The sequence below is a fragment of the Salminus brasiliensis genome, chromosome 22, assembly GCF_030463535.1.
Source record: "Salminus brasiliensis chromosome 22, fSalBra1.hap2, whole genome shotgun sequence".
Lineage (NCBI taxonomy): Eukaryota > Metazoa > Chordata > Actinopteri > Characiformes > Bryconidae > Salminus > Salminus brasiliensis.
In genome coordinates this window covers 31,724,995-31,746,815 of record NC_132899.1, presented here as the reverse complement: position 1 = coordinate 31,746,815, position 21,821 = coordinate 31,724,995, and the positions used below count along the sequence as shown (strand labels likewise).

Sequence of the window (21,821 nt, the reverse complement as noted above, 5' to 3'; positions counted from 1 at the left end):
GTGCTTTCCCAAACACAGCAGAGTTCGGCAGTGAGTCAACCCTGTCGGAATTCAGTTGTGTTCAGAATGGAGGCAAGGGCTCCAACGGTGGTGATTACTCTGCAATGCAAGTGTTTGGAACATGAGCTTCTCAAGTTCACTGCAGGTCCATGTGGCTTTAAAATGAAGCAGGCTGCTCTGGGCTATGAGTCAGGATGGCTAGTCAGTTGGTGTTGGTTGCCTCTGTTATGACTGACTTCCACGGGGTCAGAGTTTTGTATTATGGACCATTTAGATGTTTCAGATGATTATCGTAATATTACAAAACAATTTTTTCATGAAATCTGAAGTTCTAAATAATTATTAAATTAGGGAATCGTCGATGTGTCTGGGTGTTTGAACTTAGCTGTGGATGATTTCTAAAATCAAGAAAAATGCTTGGTATCAATAGTTGAATTGATATGATGGCTGAATGTCTGAGAATATAGGTTAAGATCTGTACTATAAGTAAGATATACATTTTATAATACGTCTATAACAATCTGTAGTATTGTCCTATATATAATTTGCATATTCCCATTGTTTACATGTATCCTGTAGTAAACAATAGTAACTTAATGCAAGATTCTTGCAAAATGTTACTCGTTACTAGTTCCGTAGATCATTTAACAGTACACCAGTATGATGTTACTATAACCAGAAAATTGCTGCTTCAGATTATGGTCATGCTGCTAGCCACTGGCAGCTGGGATCTTGATGGGGAAATAATCTTAAAAGAAATCTTGTTGCAGTCTTGCAAATAATGACTACACACATGGACAACAATGTTGGTATCCCTCGGTTAATGAAAGAAAAACCCACAACGGTCACAGAAATAGCTTGAATCTGATAAAGGTAATAATAAAAAAAAAATTCTATGAAAATGAAGAAATGAAAATCGGACATTGATTTTGAACCATGCTTCAAAATAATTATTTTAAAAAGTAAACTCATTAAACAGGCCTGGACAAACAATTATGGTACCCCTGAAAATAATGTGACCAAAGGGACATGTTAAATCAAGGTGTGTCGACTAATTAGCATCACATGTGTCTACAATCTTGTAATCAGTCAGTGGGCCTATATATAGGGCTACAGGTAGTCACTGTGCTGTTTGGTGACATGGTGTGTACGATACTCAACATGGACCAGAGGAAGCGAAGGAAAGAGTTGTCTCAGGAGATTAGAAAAATAAATATAGACAAGCATGTTAAAGGTAAAGGTTAAATAACTCTCCAAGCAACTTGATGTTCCTGTGACTACAGTTGTACATATTATTCAGAAATGTAAGATCCATGGGATTGTAGCCAACCTCCCTGGACGTGGCAGCAGGAGGAAACTTCAAAATCAAAGAGACAGATAATACGAATGGTAACAAAAGAGCCCAGAAAAACTTCTAAAGAGATTAAAGGTGAACTTCAAGCTCATGGAACATCAGTGTTGGATCGCACCATCCATAGTTGTTTGAGCCAAAGTGGACTTTATCAGAGACGACCGAAAAGGACACCATTGTTGAAAACAAACCATAAAAAAGACTTAAAAAGACTGAAATTTGCCAAACTACATGTTGACAAGCCCCAAAGCTTGAGACAAAAATGGATTTTTTTTGCCAAGGCACATCAGCTCTATGTTCACAGACAGAAAAATATAGCATATCAAGAAAAGAACACTGTCCCTACTGTGAAACATGGAGGAGGCTCTGTTATGTTCTGGGGCTGCTTTGCTGCATCTGGCACAGGGTGTCTTGAATCTGTGCAGGGTACAATGAAATCTCAAGACTATCAAGTGATTCTAGAGAGAAATGTGCTGCCCAGTGTCAGAAAGCTTGGTCTCAGTCGCAGGTCATGGGTCTTGCAACAGGATAATGACCCAAAACACAGCTAAAAACACCCAAGAATGGCTAAGAGGAAAACATTGGACTATTTTGAAGTGGCCTTCTATGAGCCCTGACCTAAATCCTATTGAGCATCTTTGGAAGGAGCTGAAACATGCCGTCTGGAAAAGGCACCCTTCAAACCTGAGAGAACTGGAGCAGTTTGCTCATGAGGAGTGGCCCAAAATACCCGCTGAGAGGTGCAGAAGTCTCACTGACAGTTACAGGAATCGTTTGATTGCCTCAAAAGGTTGTGCAACAAAATATTAAGTTAAGGGTACCATCATTTCTATCCAGGCCTGTTTCATGAGTTTATTTTTTAAAATAATTCTGTTGAAGCATGGTTTAAAAGCAATGTCTGACTTTCATTGGTTAATTTTCATAGCATTTTTATTTATTATTAATTTTGTCAGATTCAACTTTTTTCTGTGATCATTGTGGGTTTTTCTTTCATTAACCGAGGGGTACCGAGTGTGTCCATGTCTTTGAGTGTATGATTAGCATAAGCTTGACCCTTTTCAGTCTTATTTTGTTCCCCTGACTGACAGCTAATGTGCTAACTGTAAGGCAACACATCGTCTTTGAGGTAATGCACTAATTGCTAAATAACATACTAATCATGAACTGGCACCTTAACCTTTATCTCCTGCAAGAACTCACAACGTAATGTGCTCTCTACAAGCTAAAGCCCTAGCCACACGCTAACATGTAAACTGCTTAAATCTGCTCCAGCTTGTGTCAGTTTTGACATGAGTCATGATTCCATACATTTGAGCTGCTGGGCATCATACCAACATTTTAATTCCCTATCCTTATTAACTGATACATTTCCAAGGCTTCAGAAGCCTAGTTAAATGATCAGTCTAAACTTGAGCTTGCGTTTCTGGAAACCTTCGAGCCAGAGCTTCTGGAGTTGCAGTGATTTATCCAACGTGAAGCCCACTGTGTGTTCAGCGTTCAGTGCTTCTCCCATCCACAGTCACTCTTACAACCTCCCAGTAGTGCTGTCTCTTCCCCTCCACAACATGTTTATCAGTCAGGAGAACATCTGTGCGAGTGAGACTGCGCCTGAATGAGTAAACACAGTCCCTCTGTGAGTGGCAGTCCCACAAATGTGTGTATACACACACAGCTGAAAAAGGTGCTCACTGCGACTTATTTGTGGATATTGAGGTCAAGAAACACGCATCCCTGTAATAACATGCCCACACACACGTCTTCATTCTGACCCAGATCCTGCTTCCCAAAGTCATGGAAATGCAGTAGTAATCATCCCCGCCAAGGCTGCATGCCTTCTCATCTCTTAGTCCAGCCGGGACAAGGGCCTGCAGAGACCCATCTTAAGCACTGACTCTATGGAAACCAGAGCTCCGGCGTAGCAGGCTTCAGCATGCCCTAGCTCATCTGTTCCACCCTGTTGAAGGTCACGTACCATCCTCGCAGAAAAAGATGGGCTGGAAATGGGAACAAGCCTGGGAATTTTCTTCACGGTGGCCCCTTAAATGTGCCCATCATGTGTCCTATCTTTGGTTGTTGCATCAAATAGGCCTAATGGGTGGGTTACTAGGTCCCAAGGTCAGATAAGGCCGGCTGCTTAGTTGGTAAGTCAAATGGGCCGGCTGCCTAGTTGTTTAGGTCATGTAGGCCAACTGGTTGGTTGGTTGGGTCATATAGGTCTAATAGTTGGCCTTTTTGTTCAGCTCAGGTCATACTGGCCTGATTTGGTTGTTGGGTCATATGTTCCAACTGTGACACACATGATATATGTGGTTAATTAGGTCATATAGGTTGGTTAGTTGGTAAGTTCAAATAGGCTCAATGGTTGTTTTTTGTTATTAGATCTTATGGGTCTACTGCTTTGGTCAGCTTAGGTTATACTGGCCAACGTGTTGGTTCATACTGGCCTGATTATTGCTTGTTGGGTCACATGTTACAACTGTATGGTTATTTAGGCCATATAGGCCAACTGGTTGGTTGTCATGCTGTATATGCCAAATGATTTTGTAGGGTCATGTAGGATAACTGGTTGGTTGTTGGGTCATGTGGGTCTGCTGTTTTGTTGATTAGGCCACTTTACTGGTATTACACTGGCTGGGTTGGGGGTGCTAATACAGATTTCTTTAATTCTACTCTTAGAGGGCCAGTGTTTAGCACAGTTTTGTGGTTTTCTACTAATTCTAGCGACTAACAGATATGAACAAAGAAGCAGCAAATCTACAGTGCTGGACAACAGCTTTTCAGGGCCTAAATTCAAGAACCCTGCCTAATAGTGGATTGATTAGGTCACATAGGCAAATCCCTGGACAACACCACACCACATTGTCTTTGAATCGCAAACAAATATTCCCAGTCTTCCTGGTGGTCATTTTACACCTACCTTACAGTAAGGTGTGCAGTCAAACAGCAGGGTCAGAGAGTTAAGATCGAAGCTTCAAAAGGCTCTCTGTGCTTAAGGACAGACCTTACTATATGCAGGAGGCAGGTATAGTGCACTTTATGTCAATTTGCTAGGAATAAACAGGTCTCCAAGGGTCAGATTAAGATCTAAGAGCCTTGAAAAGGAGCTAAGTGCCAGCTAAGAAGAACGGAGAAGTCATTTGTTTGAAAGAGTAGAAATCTGCTTCGGTGTAATCACCCTAATGACTGTGGAAATGTGTTTACGTAAACAGCAATCCCAAACAACAAAGCAAGCCTTGTGGCCTGGAGACGACCCTCGAAAAGCTCGGAAAACAGCTCGAGTTGTGCTCTGCTTCAGCGGAATCTTCTGACGGGTCTTCCAGAGCTGGCATGGAAAAATAAAATCGGCAATAAAAAGATCATGCCCGCACCACTGATAAATCATGAGCAGAGGAGAATTTGAGAAGGTTACACAACATCTATTATTCAAGGCACGGCAGTGACTAAGCGGCAGAGGGAAAGTCAGGCAGGGTCCTGGGAGGCTGAGAGGACGAGCAGAAACGTGGCATGGCTGGCTGCCAGAGTAACACACATACCCTTGCACACACACTGCGGAAATACTGTCCGCTAACAGATCTAGCCATTTTACGCTGCCCAAATATGGGCCACTTGATGGCCGTTGTCGAGAAAATTGAGTTACTATAAACCAGACACTTTGGATATATGTATCTTCAGCACTCGGCCTTATGTTGATGAAGGTGTTTTTTAGGCTTGGGCTGTATGACGGTAATATTGTAGTATTTACAATTAACAGTATCTCAGTGAGGGCAGTATTTCAAAATTGCAATGTATCTGATGTGTAAGATTTCTTTTGTGTTTATCTAGTTCACAGCCAAATAAGCTTATTAATGTGCTTTTAAGATTGTCACAGGGTGGGGACTCTCTATGTGCTAACTGATCGGTGATCTCACGCTCTGAAAAGTCCACTGCAGCTGCAGGTTTAGCGACGCCGAGTTCAACTGAAAGCCAGAGCAAGCAAACCTGGATGAGCCAGTCTACTAACTAGTACACTAACTATTTTTTATGGTCAGCAATCGTGTAGTTGCTCAGCAATCAGTCAGCAGCAGCTGCTCTGAGCTGTCTGATACTCGTGGAGCTGTAGCTGAACTAGTTAAGCAGGAGCTAGCTTAGCGAGTGGCTACAGATCCAAAACCATAAGGAAAACCTTTTGAATTCAGCTTCCTGTTCTTTCAACAGCAGCAGCAGCTGTGGGGTTTCAGTCAGACAGTCTTGCTAAATATGCTCATGCTGACCAACTTCTCACTCCTGATTCAAAGCAGTTTAACAGGTGTAATGGTCAGATTGACAGTTTAACATTTATTTAATGATTGGTTTAAAGCTGTGCATAATGATGTGAGGGAAGTGGGCAAAGCCCAACCCTTTTGTCTTTTGGCAGTGTTGGCAGTGGTTAGAGCTCTGGGTTGCGGGTTTGGGGGTTCAGTATCCGAGTCTGCTAAACTGCTACTGTTGGACCCTTGAGCTAAGTACTGAACCCTCTCTGCTCCAGGTTGTGCCATAGCATCTCTAACCTTACACTCAGACCCTGGGTTCAGCTTCCTAGAAGCTGGGGGTATGTGAAGAGGAGAACCTTGTTGAACTTGGATGGTTGTGAACCGAATTCCATTAAAGTTTGCTGTCTTTAACAAAACACTTGTCTTATGATGCTCTTGAGATGCAGCGTGCTATCAGGACGATGTCTCTCTCGTGATCCTGATATGCAGTCTCTGTTCGTTATTCTCTAAAGCCGCACAGTGACACTCAGCCAAGCAAAACATTCCTTGGCCCTCGCTTACCGTCTGGGGCGGAACAAAAAAGGAAAGTCAACACCAACTAATCCTGAAACACAGCCGTCCTCATGGGTCGTGAGGTCGGTATGTATAATTTCTCGGTGCTCGCTGCATATCTATTTGCCACACGATCTTCTGGCAGCGGTGGAATTTGTACTTCAATTAAATACAGTATCGCATCCCTAAATCTACATCTGCACTACGGATGTCATGAAGTAGCTTTTCCTTAAAGGAAATCAGCTTTTCACATTTTTACCCCGAAGAGATGTTCTCCTTTAGTTTTGCAATGGGACTATGAGGCTAAAGTAGCTAACAGGTAATGGACAGATGTGATCACATCACTTCATGCAAGTATGACCTGATCCTTGGGTCTCTGGGTGCAAGTTCAAGTCCAAGTTGAGTCACAAGTCTCTGGATCCAAGTCTGACCTGAATATGAAGTGTCTGGGTGCAAGTCCTATCAAAGTCTCAAGTGTCTGGGTGCGAGTCTTGGCCATGTTTGGAGTCTCTGGTCTAAAGTCGCAGTTGAGTCTTGAGTCTCTGGGGTGTGAGAAAAAGGCCGGAGTCTTGTGTCTCTAGGTATGAGTACAACCTCAGTCCCCCAAGTCTCTAGGTGCAAAGCTAAGTCTTGATTCTTTGGGGTGCGAGTCCAACCTGAGTCTGAAGTGTCTGGGTGCAAGTCCTATCAAAGTCTCAAGTGTCTTGGTGATGGGCCATGGCAGAGTCAAGTGTCTGGGTATGAGTCCAAGGTGAGCCTTAAGTCTCTAGGTGCAAAGCTAAGTCTTGATTCTTTGGGTTGCGAGTCCAACCTGAGTCTGAAGTGTCCTATCTAAGTCTCAAGTGCATGGGTGATGGGCCAAGTCTGTTTTGCGTGTGAGCCTGAGTTCCAGTCTCTGGGGTTTGGGTCTGACTTCTGAGTCCATGGCCACTGGGACCATGAATACAGGCAGGATTTAGTCTGTGCAATGTCCCTGTTTTTACTCACTGGAGTATCGATCTTGATGAGGGCGATATCTGCCTTCTCGTCCACGTCTTTGATCTTGGCATCGAAGGTGGCGCCTGTCTTCAGCTCCACTTTGACCCGGTGCTTGTTGGCCACTACGTGAGCGTTGGTGACGATCAGCCCATCTTCAGACACAATGAAGCCTGAACCGCTGGCCACCGCCACCTCCCGCTTCGTGAAGACCATCCTGCAGGAGTAGACGGAAAAGAGGTGAAAGGTCGATATAATATCTTTTAAAACCTTAAAGTTTCACATTCAGACCTTTTCAGGGCTATAAAAAAAAAAAGTCTGTTAGTGGTGCCTAGAGGACGCAGTGGGCAGTTGGATCATGCCTTGAAATGCGCCTGGATCTGCTCTGGTCCTCTGGATAGGATTAAGACCCAGTTAAACGATCTCCAGAATGCATCATGCTCTCCTCCAAAAGTTCCAAGAGTTCCCAGAGCTGTGTACGGTTTAACTGCCGATGCGGAAAAAGTTAATACAGGCAAGATTGGCAGTTTGAGGTTAAGCGGCTCTCGTGTCTCTTGTGTGAGCGACACTTTGATGAGAATCTTAATTTTCAGCATCTACATTCCACAGAGATATGCTCCCCGAGGGCCAAAAGTATGCTCCCAGCTCAGTGAGCCTAATGCCTTCCTGCCTGAGCAGAGAACGAGGGAACTTCCTCTGATGAATGACTTGCAGAAAACATGTGGGCCGAGTTCCAACCTCGCTTCAGTCCAGTCTCATGCGCACCGCTGCATCCTACTTTGTGCAGCAGTGCTAAGGTGGTATCTCAAATAGGGTTGTCTGCTGATTATTACATTTACATTTACATTTACGGCATTTAGCAGACGCTCTTATCCAGAGCGACTTACAAAGTGCTTTGCTATTTACCCAAGAAAAGCCTTAGCTAGTTAGAATAGACCAATAATACAAAAGATACCTCTAAGCTTAGACATTACTAAACACAAGACAATAAGGCGACCATAGAACTATTCGTCCAAGTACTCTCTGAAGAGGAGGGTCTTCAGTCTGCGTTTGAAGACAGCGAGCAACTCGGCCGTTCGGACACCCAGGGGCAGCTCGTTCCACCACTTTGGTGCCAGGACAGAAAAAAGCCTGGGCGCTTGTCTTCCGTGGATTTTGAGGGATGGGGGGTCGAGCCGAGCCGTACTTGAAGCTCGAAGGGATTATAGTAACAATCAGGGAAATGTGCTGATTAATTTGATTTTATCGGAAAAGATTGAGGCTGAGCCACTAGGAGAAGTGAAGAGAAGCAACATTCAGTGAGAACTACCCATCACACCCTCCTCAAACAGTTTACATTCCCAATCAGCAGCTGCGCTGAAGACGCCAAGGATGTCCTTCAATCTGGGCTGTCCAGTCCTATATCCCTGCATGTTTGTTTGCATTCCCAAAGCGCCTTCACTTCACCTCAGTCCTCAACCACCTGGTCCTGTGTGCTGCTGGCTTCGTGGGAATGGAAACTTGCCCTCTGTTGGAAGGACTGGCCACCCTTTCCTTACATCTTCCCATCAGTCACTGGTTTATCTTCTGGATCTATCCTCTGTATATATCCCAGTTCCTCTGTTTAATCTCCCTTGTAAACTTACTCTTCTTGTATCCTAACTGCACCATCCAGCCCACCGGCTCTTGTTTCTGGGTCTAGGTTCCTCTCCTCATGCTTGAACAGTTTCTATTGTTGAGTCTCGGTTCTTCTTTATGGTTCTTCCTCATGCACTTGGAGAAGTTCTGTTTCTGAGTCTTGGTTTCCATCCTTGTGCTCTTACAGTTTCTGTTTTTGAGTCTCAAGTACTTTCAATGGTTCTTCTTACACTTGGAGAGGTTCTGTTTTTGAATCTTGGTTCCTCTGAACCCTGGGAGAGTGTTTGAATCTTGGTTCCTCTTGGTGGTTCTTCATGCTCTAGGCCTTGGTTCCTCTCCATGCTCCTACAGTTTGTTTGAGTCTTGGTCTCTTTCCATTGTTCTTCTTGCACTTAGAGAGTTTCTGTTTGAGTCTAGGTACCTCTCTGTGGTTCTTCCTCGTGCACTTGGAGAGGTTCTACTGCTAAAACTTGGTTCCCATCCTCATGCTTTTACAGTTTCTATTTGTGAGTCTCACTTACTTTCAATGATTCTTATTGTTTTTTCTCCATCTTGGTTCCTCTTGGTGGTTCTTCATGCTCATAGGAGAGGTTCTGTTTTTGAATCTTGGTTCCTCTCCATGCTCCCCCAGTTTGAGTCTTGGTTTCTTTCCATGGTTCTTCTTGGACTTGGAGAGTTTCTGTTTGAGTCTTGATCTCCATCTTCATGCTCTTAGTGTGTGTTTTGAGTCTTGGTTCCTTGTGGCGGTACTTCATGCTCATAGGAGAATTTCTGTTTTGGAGTCTTGGTTCCTCTCAGAAGTGGCTCATCATACATTGGGAGAGTGTTTTTGAGTCTAGGTACCTCTGTGGTTCTGCCTCATGCACTTCTATTTTTGAGCCTCGGTTCCTTTCTATGGTTCTTCATGTACTTGGAAAGTTTCTGTTTCTGAGTCTCGGTCGCCATCCTCATGCTCTTAGTTTGTTTGAGTCTTGGTTCCTCTTCATGCTCTTAGTGTTTTTCTATTTTTCAGCCTCAGCTCCTCTGTGTTTCTTTTTCATGCTGTTATGAATTTAGGAAACCTTCCTAAGTTCTTCAATAGGTGTGTGGACCTGTATTTCTGGAAAGCTGCTTTTGGGATGGTTTGCTTTAGAAAGCGGCACCCAGATGAAACAGAATATAGGTAAACTATACAGAATCTAGATGCTACTGAACGTTTCCAGAGATTGCGAAGTCCTTGTGAAAAACACTGATTTAAGAAAAAGTTTAAAGCCAGGAGTGAAGGAACATGCCTTCAAGCTCATAAAGGTCTCTTTAAAACCAAAAAAACACATCTGTGAGATGAAAACAGGCGAAGCTCTGTAACAGATGTTATGGAGAAGCCAGAAAATGTGACTGTTTCTGTTTAAATAAAAGAAAAATCAGGTCAGTGAGTCACTGAGCCTTTCAGTATGAGCACATACTTGCGGTAGAGTTCGATATGAACCACAGCTGGAGCGATCTTCTCCACCACATCAGCGATAAAGTTGTATTTGTACCGAGGGCTGTCTGGATTCTCCTCGTGACCTGCAGCAAAAACAAAAAAAAAGTTATAGATTAGCTGCAAAGGTCTGGGGTTCAGTAGGAAGCAAATGGCGGCATTGTACCCTCACTGTCCACTGCCGAAATCCGTATCTAGTGCCTTACCTGCTGGGACTGTAGCCTAGATAGTTAACCAATATCTGTAACTGTGATTCTGTGATCTGTATAGTGGACCTATAAAATAGAATCGTGTAGTGGCCAGTAAGTGGAAGCACAAGGTAAGGGTTTTTAATAAAGCGGCCAGCGAGTCGAAGCACAAGTTAGCAGTTTCTAATAAAGTGACAAGTGAGTGGAAGCATCCCAACAGTACTGGATAAAGCAGTCACCATCATTCCAAAGAACACCGTTCCACTTCTAATGCTGGGGGGGCGAGGGTCTAGCCCAGGCTGACAATGCTTCTCTGTAGGACTAGACAAGCTTGTGTGTGTGTATGTCAGCAATAGAGGCAGTTTAAAGTGGCTGCATGTGTTCATTAGAAGGGGTGTCCACAGACATTTGGACATGCAGTGTTGCCATTTATGGAAGACACGCGAGTTGAGGCATATCTTATAAAACTCTGAATAATGGCCTTTCATAAGTGGTGTACATGTAACACCTTACCTAACCTTGCGTAACCCATGTTTCACAACATCTGCAAGCAAGAACATCTGTAAAACTGCCCTTTCCTCTTCCTTTTATTTTTTTTTTTTTCATGTTGTTCCCACAGGACCTCCCCCAACCCACAGGGATTCAGCGTTTTTTAAACAGCAGCTTCACCAAAAAAGACAAACTGTTTATGATTTTGAAGGGGGGGGGGGGTTGCTGAAAGTATGACTCAGCATGGGCTGAGAAACACAATTAGCATAAAGTTGGAACAGCTGGGGAGAGCTCATAAGAGCCATGTGTTGTGTGGAGCTAGCAAGCCGCACAACAGCTTAGCACAGTTTAGCTGCTTGTTTTAGATCTTTTAATGAATAACATCGAAGCTCTCAAATTTACAACTGTTTGAATCCTCCCGAGATCTTATTCTGTACAGAAGTCAAAAGCTAGCCTAGTTTTAGCTACTCTTAGCATGTTGGCATGCGTTGCCCTTTAGTTAGCCTCAGAAATGTTGTATGTGTTGACTACCAGGTACCCTTAGTTGACCTCATATGACCTATTCTGTATGGACATTCCTTATTCCTTATTTCTTCCAAAATCAAGCTAATCCTGCTCTTGTTGGAGTACCTGTCTCTACTGTCCAGGGAAGAAGGCTTTCTACTAGACATTGCAATGGAGCATTGCCGTTTACGTCCATTGGAATCCTAGCTGACCTCATATGACCTACACTGTATGGACAAAAGTATTGGGACACATGCTCGGGTGTTAAAGGACACAATCAAGGGTGTTAAACACCTTACCTTATATTGCTGTCCATGGAAGGCTTTCTACTAAAGAAGGCAGTGGAACATTGCCATTGACTGCCATTTAAAAGCTCTGCTTTTAGCATGTTAGCATGTCTGACCGTCATAAAAAACGGCAACTCTCTTCGTGCCTTGCGCTCGGCATGCTGGAATCTCTCACAGAACTGTCTGTGCCTCCGTAATGTGAAAATTGTTCTGAATCTGTCGAGTCTGAAGGGTTTTGCCAATTTGGAGCCAGCAGGAGCAGGTCTGGTATGCCTCGGCCTGCCCAGTCACTTTTTACATAATGGTAATTATTCTGTCCACAGCACAGAGAGAATGCACCGAACGAAAAGGACAGTTAAATGCAAGACAGCTTCAGTGGTCATATGGCCCAGACTTGATGCTAGTTTGGATGACAAGTATCAAGCTTTGCACACAGTGGTTACGTGGCAAATCGGTCAGTTTGGCTGGGCGTCCAAGAAAGGCACGTTCTTCACCGCCTAACGTACATGAGGTGTGTCCTGCTGCCTGGGGTACAAGTCTTGTTGAGTCAAGACCAGGGTTCTCAAACTGACAGGTAGTTTCTAATGAAGTAGCCAGGTAGGTGTACCCATACCTTACCTCATATGACCTATGCTGTATGAACAAAAGTCTTGGGACACCTGCTTGTTTCTTTCAGAATCGAGGGTATTAAAGAGCTAATCCTTAATTTGTTGCACCATCTCTACTGTCCTGGGAAGGGTCACCATAAAAATGCTCCCCCGCATTGAGCTGTGGAGCATTTAAACAGTGTGGTTGCACCATCCAGTACTTTTGGGATGAGTTGGGAGGTTGGGGGATGAGGTGGGCTGGTGGCCATCCAACATCCAGACCACACTACTGCTCCTGTCGCTTAATGCAATCAAATCCTCACAGCAATGCTCCTCCAAAATCTTGTAGAAAGCCTTCCTCCCTGGACAGTAGAGACAGTTACTCCAACAAAAGCAGGATGGAGTCTTTTTAATACCCTTGATTTCAGAAGAAACAATGAACGAGCATGTGTCCCAATACTTTTGTCCATATAGTGTATATTGGGGAAAGATGAAAAACGTTTCTGATTGGCTGAACAGTGTCGTGTATGCTATTTGCAACACATGATTGGTCTGTGAGTTTCCTGGGCTGCTTAACCTGTACCATCAAGGCTAGAAAGGTTACGTTGGGTATAATAAACACTCAGTAAAACTTAATAGTTCTCAGTTTCGGCTGTAGGTCCAGGTCCAGACTCTGACTTCTGTCCCCCTATTAGTGACCTCTGTTAGAAATCCCAGATATTATATATACAGATATATGCACCACATTCCAAAATGTGGTCAATTTTTAGACAGCAAAACTTAAAACGAGCAGTAATTGATTTGCCCTGTGTAACGGAAAATGAGAAAAACCAGGCAAGCCTAGTTGTGCCGGACCACCATTGGCTGCATGAAATGGTCAATGGCATGAAGACCAAAACATCTGCTCTTGATTGTGAAGAAGGTTCTGCGGTACAAAATTTTCTGTAACCCTGCCCAGGCAACCCCTGCTGCCAGTATAGTACCGATGCCAATGGCGTGATTGCGATGACTGCATGGTAGTATCGATGCTTGGTGAGGCCGGTGGCCGACATGGTAGCAATGCTTACGCTACGATATTTATGCTAATGCCGTGGCAGCTATGGACTTTGACGCCACAGTAGGTCGTCACACCACTTCCCTTTTACAATCATATTTCAATCAAGAAACCCAACCTCAGCTTACCTAAGATTACAGCTCCTCTCAGCAGCACAGATACTTGTTAGCTTTGTGGCTAAATGTAGTCCTCAGAGCATCAGTATGAGAAAAGGCAACTAAGAGCATGTGTGTTTCGACAAGGTCCATCAGTCAGTCACTCAGGCAGTCAGTAAGCGGAAGTCCCTACCTCAAGGCTGGCCTGCTGGGCGGTCTGGCAGAAGGTTGGAATAGACCTTTCTGGTATGTGGAGGTTCATTGAAATTCAGTAAGGATCTTCACTCGCCATCAATTGTAAGGTTCTTTAGGAAACCAAAACTGGTTCTTTTAAGGCTTTTTAGAGGTTAAGGTTTGGGTTTGTCTGTTATACACAGCTAATTTTGGAAATGACCCATCACTCTGCAAGTACTCTTAAAAAAATCGAGGTAGAAGAACATTTCATGTGTTTATTCTTATCAATGACTTAATTAAATTGAATGAATATCTCCTTATGATATATAGAGATTAATGTGGTTGTCCAACCCAGTAAAAAGAAACTAGATTTCCACCCTCATATCTGGACCAATGGAGTACAAGAATGCATTGTGCGAGAGCCTCCAACATAGAAACAATACCGAACAACCAATCAGCTCATCAAGCCATGATTAGACATAACATTAGCCTAACATTAAGTGTGGCCCCATTGTGCCTCCCCAGTAGATCTGACCATTCGGGGGGGTTGGGGGACTCCTCTAGATCTCTGAAGGTGTCCTAACGAAGGTGTGACTAACGGTAGGTTCTGAGCTCTGTATACTGAGAACACCCCACAAGACCTGTCTGATGTTTTGGAGAGGTTCTGACCCAGTCATCTAGAACATCACAGCTGGGTTCTTGTGAAAGTGGCTCAGAGTCTTATGCTGGCCCATTTTTCCTGCTTCAAAACCTTTATCTTATGCCTCTTATAGGCCCAACGTTTGACAGATGCTACTTGGTCCGCCAGTGGTGCTGATGTCGTGGCTGATCAATTGGCTAGTCAATTAAACTGCAGTTAAACGACAGCAGTATACATATTGGTTTAAGTCAAGGATCATGAAAGGCTTATGTAGGCGTGATATGGCTTTGTGAATGCTGTCCTTATGTGCTCCCCGGTTAAGCAACAGTCAGCTATTCTTGGGTTGTAATTCAGGTTTTAGGGTCTGGGGACCTCCACAACTCCACATTTTCATGTGTTCCTCGCTGCAACACCCCTGATTCAGCTCATATAGTAATGATCAAGTGTCCTAAGGCATGGAAAGCTTGAAACTGAGGAGGACTGAGGGTCTTCAGAACTGGAATTGAGAATGCTCAGGCCTTACAGACAGAAATGGTTCTATTAAAGCCAAACTCTGGTTCTGGAGGACCAGGAATGGGCACCCCTGCTCTGTGGCACAAGTTCCACCATTTGGCATCTTATGTTTTTCTGAGTGTGTTTGTGTGTCTACAAATGTGTCCCTCATCGTCCTGATAGCAGTAACAGCTATGTTCTATTTCGGGTTACGCTAAAGCCAGAGCGTAATCAAAGCACCAGATCCGCTCTCCTGCCTGGAGGACTGACGTCACATCTCCAGAAAGCTTGTGCTCCTGACACTCACGGAAATGCAAATCTTTCTGCCTAATTCCAGGAGATGGAGGTCATTTCACTTCACGTCAGACCTGCTGCCAAAACCTCCCTCCTCTACAGAGCACAAAAAGTACTGGCAGGCGAGCAGGACGCGTCTCATCTGATCTCCTTTGGCCAGAAAAGGCATGAAGGAGCAGAGAAGGCTGCTGGATGAAGGTGCTTGCCTTTATGCTTCCTGGCCCGGGCGGCTTGTGCGAGACGGCGCAGTGTGGTAATCGTAACTCAGCGGCTCGACAAACACCGTAAAAATGTTTCTGACCACAGCGCTGGTCTTGGCTGGACATTTCTGGATGGTGGACCCATGGTCGACCTGGCAAAGACGCTGACGTGCAAAAACACCACGGCAACACTGCTGGCTCTGTGCTGATACACTGGTGATGCACTTGTGTTTGCATACAACACACATGTTGCCATGAAGACTACTGTGCTGAGAACGGTCCACTTTCCGAATATCTGGACAACAAGGGCCATATGGTCAGAAACTGACCAGTACTGAATGGCTTGAGTGGGGGCTAATCAATTTTGTAGGAACAGATGGACTACAGTCTGACTACATAGTGGTAGCCAGTGAGTGGAAACACAGGGTAAAGGTGTTTCTAATAAAGTGGCCAGTTACTGGAAGTACATGGTAGCGGTTTGTACTAAAGTGGCCAGTCAGTGGAAATACTAGGTAGGTGTTTCCAATATAGTGGCCAGTCAGTGGAAACACAAGGTAAGTGATTCTAATAAAGTGGCCAGCAAGTAAAAATGCAAGGTAGGTGTTTCCAATATAGTGGCTAGTGAGTGGAAATGCAAGGTAGGTGATTCCAATATAGTGGCCAGAGAGTGGAAATACAAGGTAGGTGATTACAATAAAGTGGCCAGCAAGTAAAAATACAAGGTAGGTGTTTCCAGTAAAGTGGCCAGTGAGTGGAAGTGGGTATTTCTGATACGGTGGCCAGTGAAGGAAATCATTAAAACTCCTTTACTGAAATTCTAATGAGTCTTGACTAATCTGATCAGCCTTGACCCCAGCGTGGCCCCGGGTGATTGCCACCCCTTTTCTGTTGGCCACTGGATTCAGACTCTTACTGAATTAGAGATGATGTTACATAAAGTGCTTAAACTGCCATGGCCTTTCTCGGAGTCACATGGAGGCTGTAGGCCACAACACAATCCTAACCTACTGGCCAATCAAATGTCCAGACATTGCTATCAGGACTGTTTTTCTCTGTGGTATCCGGGCGGATGCAGCTAAACGGGCCCCCCACATTGGTTGGGGCTTCAGGAGCTGACGGAGGATTGCCAGACATTACTCATTACAGCTATGACCAATCAAAGCATGGACTCTACTAGACACCTGAAGGTGGTCCTGTGTTATTTGGCACCAAGACTTCAGCAGCAGATCCTTTAGAAGTTCTTAAAGTTCAGCATCAGTGAGCCTTGGGTGCCTGTGACCCTGCACTGGTTTTTGGTAGGTACTGACCACTGCATGTGGTGAACACCCCTCAGATTCTTCAGATACTGACTCTTCACTTGCTTCCTAATATATCCACCCCTTGTTGCACGGACCTCCACTGGAAGGTAGGACGGTTTGCAACATGAGTATGCCAGTGTATAAAACTATGACTATGCATGTGGGTGGCTGTGACTTGCTTGCAGAAACAAGAGCCTGGACCTTATGTCCCCTGTTGATGCTTTTTGAGGGTTTTGGGGTCTTTTTTTTTATTCATACAGAGCTGACTCAGGCCTCCATCTGGCATTACACTGCAGAGTGCATTTCCACTTCTGATGCTAACTCGGCACTCTCTAAACCCAGTCTCTGTGTGTCCTCACATATTTCATTGGCCACCCTGCCGCCATGTCCACTTAGAGCCTAAACTAATGTTTATGAACTGGAGAACTCTTTCAAACCCTCCAGCATGGAATGTTACTTTGACCTAGATATCCTGAAAGCTCCCTTCTTTTTTTCCCCAAGCTCAAGAGCGAGGCCTGTCCCCCAACCAAAGTCAAGAGAAGGCACCCGAACAGGTCCCTGTCAGTCATCGTCCACGGCCGAGGTCACGTCTGCTCTTCTGAAAAAGAGGTTAAACGGAAAGCGAAGTAAATAACTCTCGAGCGACTCGCGGGATTTGACCTAAATCTGGATCCACTTAGTGTAAGTTTGTTATATAATGGTCGTGTCCAGCAGCCCAGATGGAGGTTACGTCATTGGACGCAGAGAAAGGCTGCGCGTAACTGTCTGAGGAGCAGCGGGACTTTGGCTCGAGCTCGCGGAAAAGCTTTAGCTGATGCTGGCGATGGTACGCCGAACTATTTCTGGACAGGTGAGCTGAGAGGAGGATGAAGGTGGAGAAGGGAAAACGACCTAATGTGCCCCAAGAAGAGTAAAACCAGACGAGAGCACTGGCTTTGTTGCAAAGGTGCTCACGGTGAGGGAACACAAGCTTCTACGCTAGCTGTTCTTCAAGGAACCTCCACCTGATGCGAACATGAAGGTGCTGGGACGGATACAACAAAGGGTGGCATGGCAGTTTGTGTGAAGATGTTCAGACGTTCTTCTGGACAGCATATTTGATTGCAGAAGCAGGAGGTGTTCCTTTACCATTGCTTTCTAGAGTTATCCAGATCATTTAAGCTCAAGTAAAGTAATGCCCTGAACCTGGACCTCTACTGAGGTTATCTGGCTTAATGCTACCTGGATCACTCAAGCCCAAAGTTTTAGTCATAATGCTCTCCTGTGGCCCAAACTTGAGGATGTGCCTAGCTGACAAAATCCTGACCTCTTGAAGTACCTCGTGATCTGCCACTTAGCTGGATAACTTGAGCCCAAAGTAAGAGGTGGTCGTAACACTCTCCTCCACAGGCTAACTGGACTACTCTGCTTTGTGAAATACACCCTGGTCTTCTACCTTAAGTTAGCTAGGTAATGGAACCAAAATGGACCAAAAGGACTGTATCTCAATGCGGGATGTTCCTTACATCACCAGATCATTTGAGACTTTAGGTTACTGGAAGGTATTGCTGTGACAACTTTAGCCCAAAGTTTGGCCCATAATGCCCTTCTATGGCTCAAGATAGTGTGTGGCTTAAGTTATCTGGCTAGCTGAAGTACCTTCAGATCTGCCAGGTCAGATTTTGGCTTAAGGTGTTTGGCTGAAATAAGGAAATCTTCCTTCCCTACTGTAGGATTACTCCCTCTTCAGCTCATAATTGACCGGTACCGAAGTCCTGCGCCAAGGGAGTCATCTTCCCCGGCCTCGTCTTGAACCTACCTTGTGTGTTCGCAGCTGTGTTGCAGGAGTGATTTCACACAGGCTGCTTGTGCCAAGCACAAACCCCTGACTGCTTTGAACCTCCCCAAGCCTGGACTTGTCCTGGACTTGTGAGGGGATAGTCCAGGACCACTGGGATAACAGGAAAGTAGTTTGGGAGGAAAGCAATGACCTGAAACGCAGAGCATCCCCAGCACTGAACCACTACAGCGTGCCGGAGTGCTGGGAGATTTATTTGACGGTACTGAGTAGTGCTTGGCTCACGGAGACCACCAGCTGGAGGAACCCGTCCAGACTTATATAGGTGGAAAGGCAAATATCAGCAGGTCTGGGGAACATGTTAAATGCAGTGCGTTGCGTTATTTGAACGGGGGGGGGGGGGTAAACTTTGGAAGGTCAGGGAGTTTAGACTGCTTGTGAGGGGCTAGCGGCGATGTTGTTTTACTGTAGCTGCAGTTATGAATGTTGTTAAATGCTTTGGCTCCCCCAGGCAGCAATTACAGTAACTCTAAATCGTCTACAGCTAAATCCACTTAGACACACCCCCCCCCTCAGTGTGAAAGCATAGCCATAATAGCGCTTAGTGTAGCAGCCTGACCATAATTTCCTACAGGTGTAGCAATGTACATAAATGACAGCTGAAATGGCGGAAGCTGACTTTGTGGAGGTGCTGCCACATTACGGTGGGCATTACGGACTTGCTGACAAGCATAATGTCCCTGTGAAGTGAAAGTATGTTGATGATGCCCTTTTAAATTCCATAAAGCCCCTTACTAATGATGCATGTCCCTAATGCCATGTAAAGAGGTGGCATGTCCCTAATGCCCTCTTATGCCCTCTGAAGAGGTAGCATGTCCATGGACAGAGGCAGCATATTCACAATAAAAATGCTACATGTCCATAATGCCCCTCTATTGTCTCTCTAAAATGGCATTTTGTACATAATGTTCATCTACAGAGGCAAAATATCCACAATAAAGTGGCAGCATGTCCATTATACCCCTCTAAAAAGGTAGCATGTCCATAATGACTCATGTGGCAGCATGTCTACATTACCCATCTAAAGTGGCAGCATGTTCATAATGCATGTCCGTAATACCTACTCATAATGTTTCAGTATGTTCATGTTGCCCCTCTAAAGTGGCAGCATGTCCTTACTGTCCCTCTAAAATGGCACTGTGTCCATAATGTTCATCTACAGATGCAAAATATCCACAATAAAGTGGCAGCATGTCCATAATACCCCTCTAAAAAGGTAGCATGTCCATAATGACTCATGTGGCAGCATGTCCATATTACCCATCTAAAGTGGCAGCATGTTTATAATGCATGTCCGTAATACCTACTCATGTTTCAGTATGTTCATATTGCCCCTTTAAAGTGGCAGCATGTCCACATTACTCATCTAAAGTGGCAGCATGTTCATAATGCATGTCTGTAATACCTACTCATGTTTCAGTATGTTCATATTGCCCCTTTAAAGTGGCAGCATGTTCAAAATGCATGTCCTTAATACCGACATATAATGTTTCAGTATGTTCATATTGCCCCTCTAAAGTGGCAGCATGTCCTTATTGTCCCTCTAAAATGGCACTGTGTCCATAATGTTGATCTACAGAGGCAAAATATCCACAATAAAGTGGCAGCATGTCCATTATACCCCTCTAAAAAGGTAGCATGTCCATAATGACTCGCTTGTGGCAGCATGTCCATGTTACCCATCTAAAGTGGCAGCATGTTCAGAGGCAGCATATCCGCAATAAAGATGCTTTGAGTCAGTAATACCCTCTCCTAATGTTGCTCCATAATGTCCATAATGCCACTCTAAAATGGCATCATGTCTAAAACGTCTATCTACAGAGGCAGCATATCCACAATAGTGGCAGTGTTTCCATATTACCCATCTAAAGTGGCAGCATGTCCACATTACCCACGTAAAGTGGCAGCATGTCCATAATACCCACTAATAATATAGCAGGATGTCCATAATGTCCCTCTAAAGTGGCAGCATGTCCACATTACTCACGTAAAGTGGCAGCATGTCCACATTACCCACCTAAAGTGGCAGCATGTCCATAATACCCACTAATAATGTAGCAGGATGTCCATAATGTCCCTCTAAAGTGGCAGCATGTCCACATTACCCACGTAAAGTGGCAGCATGTCCACATTACCCACCTAAAGTGGCAGCATGTCCATAATACCCACTAATAATGTAGCAGGATGTCCATAATGTCCCTCTAAAGTGGCAGCATGTCCACATTACCCATGTAAAGTGGCAGCATGTCCACATTACCCACGTAAAGTGGCAGCATGTCCATAATACCCACTAATAATGTAGCAGGATGTCCATAATGTCCCTCTAAAGTGGCAGCATGTCCACATTACCCATGTAAAGTGGCAGCATGTCCACATTACCCACGTAAAGTGGCAGCATGTCCATAATACCCACTAATAATGTAGCAGGATGTCCATAATGTCCCTCTAAAGTGGCAGCATGTCCACATTACCCATGTAAAGTGGCAGCATGTCCATATTGTGCATCAAAATGGCAACACGTCTCTAATGCCCTCCTAAAGTATATAAACAAAACACATTAATCAGGACCCCCACCAACCCACCCACCCACCCCCATCCCCAGTACCTGTCCCGCAGGCGCCCCTCTGGATGAAGATGACCGGCGGCTGCTGCAGCTCTGTGGCGCGCGCGCTCACGCTCTTCAGCTCGCAGATGTTGCGGTAGGACACGCCGTCGCTGCCGCACACGGGTTCGCCGGTCGGGCACGTGCATACGCCCAGGCCGCCAAGCCGCGCGCGCCGCCGCACCGTGGCCGTGGTGGGGCGCGCGCCCTCGGGCAGTGAGCACGTTAGACCCTCTGCGCAGTCGCGCGCGTTCGCGCACGGCTCGCCCTCGCCGGACGCGCACACGGGGCAGCACGAGCAGCGGTCCAGCGTGTCCCCGGCAAGGCACTCCGCGGGCACGGGCGGGCACGCGGACTTGTCGCAGCGCTCGGGGCAGAGCCGGACCGCGCACCACGCGGGGCTCAGCACGAGCAGGGCGCACGCGGCGAACAACAGCATCATCGTTCTCTGCTCCACAAAACTGCCAAAAAAACGGTGAAAACAATAGCGCGTGACGACGTGCAGTAGACGTTGACTTGACTTGGTTCAGGCGCTCGAGACCCGGTCCTGAGTCCAGTCCCCTCTGCTCACTGCTTTAAAGAGAGCGCAGAGCACACCTCGCGCTCAGGACCAATGTAAACAAGCCCGGGGATTGGCTGTGCTGCGCGACGTCACGCATCTGGGTGGCGCGAGGCGCGAGGGTAAATACGCGAGTGGACTCCGCCTCCAGGTCAGAGGTGTGTTTTAATAAATCAAGATTTTTAACTGGCTTTAAAACTGCAGCCAGATGTCTGAGAATCTGACCAATCAGAGGCCTCCATACTGACCAGTCTTTAATTTAGCTCAGGACCTGTACTTCAACCACTGAGAGTCCGTATCTAACGGTAATTAGTGTCTGCAATTAGTGATTCAGTATT

At 45.4% G+C, this 21,821-nt stretch overlaps 1 protein-coding gene across 3 annotated transcripts in view; it reads right to left on the bottom strand.

Annotated features, from left to right (window-relative positions):
- htra1b (HtrA serine peptidase 1b) overlaps positions 1 to 21,530 on the bottom strand; it is a 40,037-nt gene extending 18,507 nt beyond the window's left edge. For all 3 annotated transcript variants that reach the window (XR_011978207.1, XR_011978208.1, XM_072667281.1), the window contains exons 1-3: positions 20,928 to 21,530; positions 10,167 to 10,269; positions 7,120 to 7,324 (exon numbers count right to left, since the gene is read on the bottom strand). Coding sequence is in view for 1 of the 3 variants with exons in the window: in XM_072667281.1 (XP_072523382.1) it covers positions 7,120 to 7,324; positions 10,167 to 10,269; positions 20,928 to 21,366 (747 nt within the window). In the remaining 2 variants the exon portion in view is untranslated. The remainder of the gene's footprint in view (positions 1 to 7,119; positions 7,325 to 10,166; positions 10,270 to 20,927) is intronic.
- Positions 21,531 to 21,821: the final 291 nt, after the last annotated feature.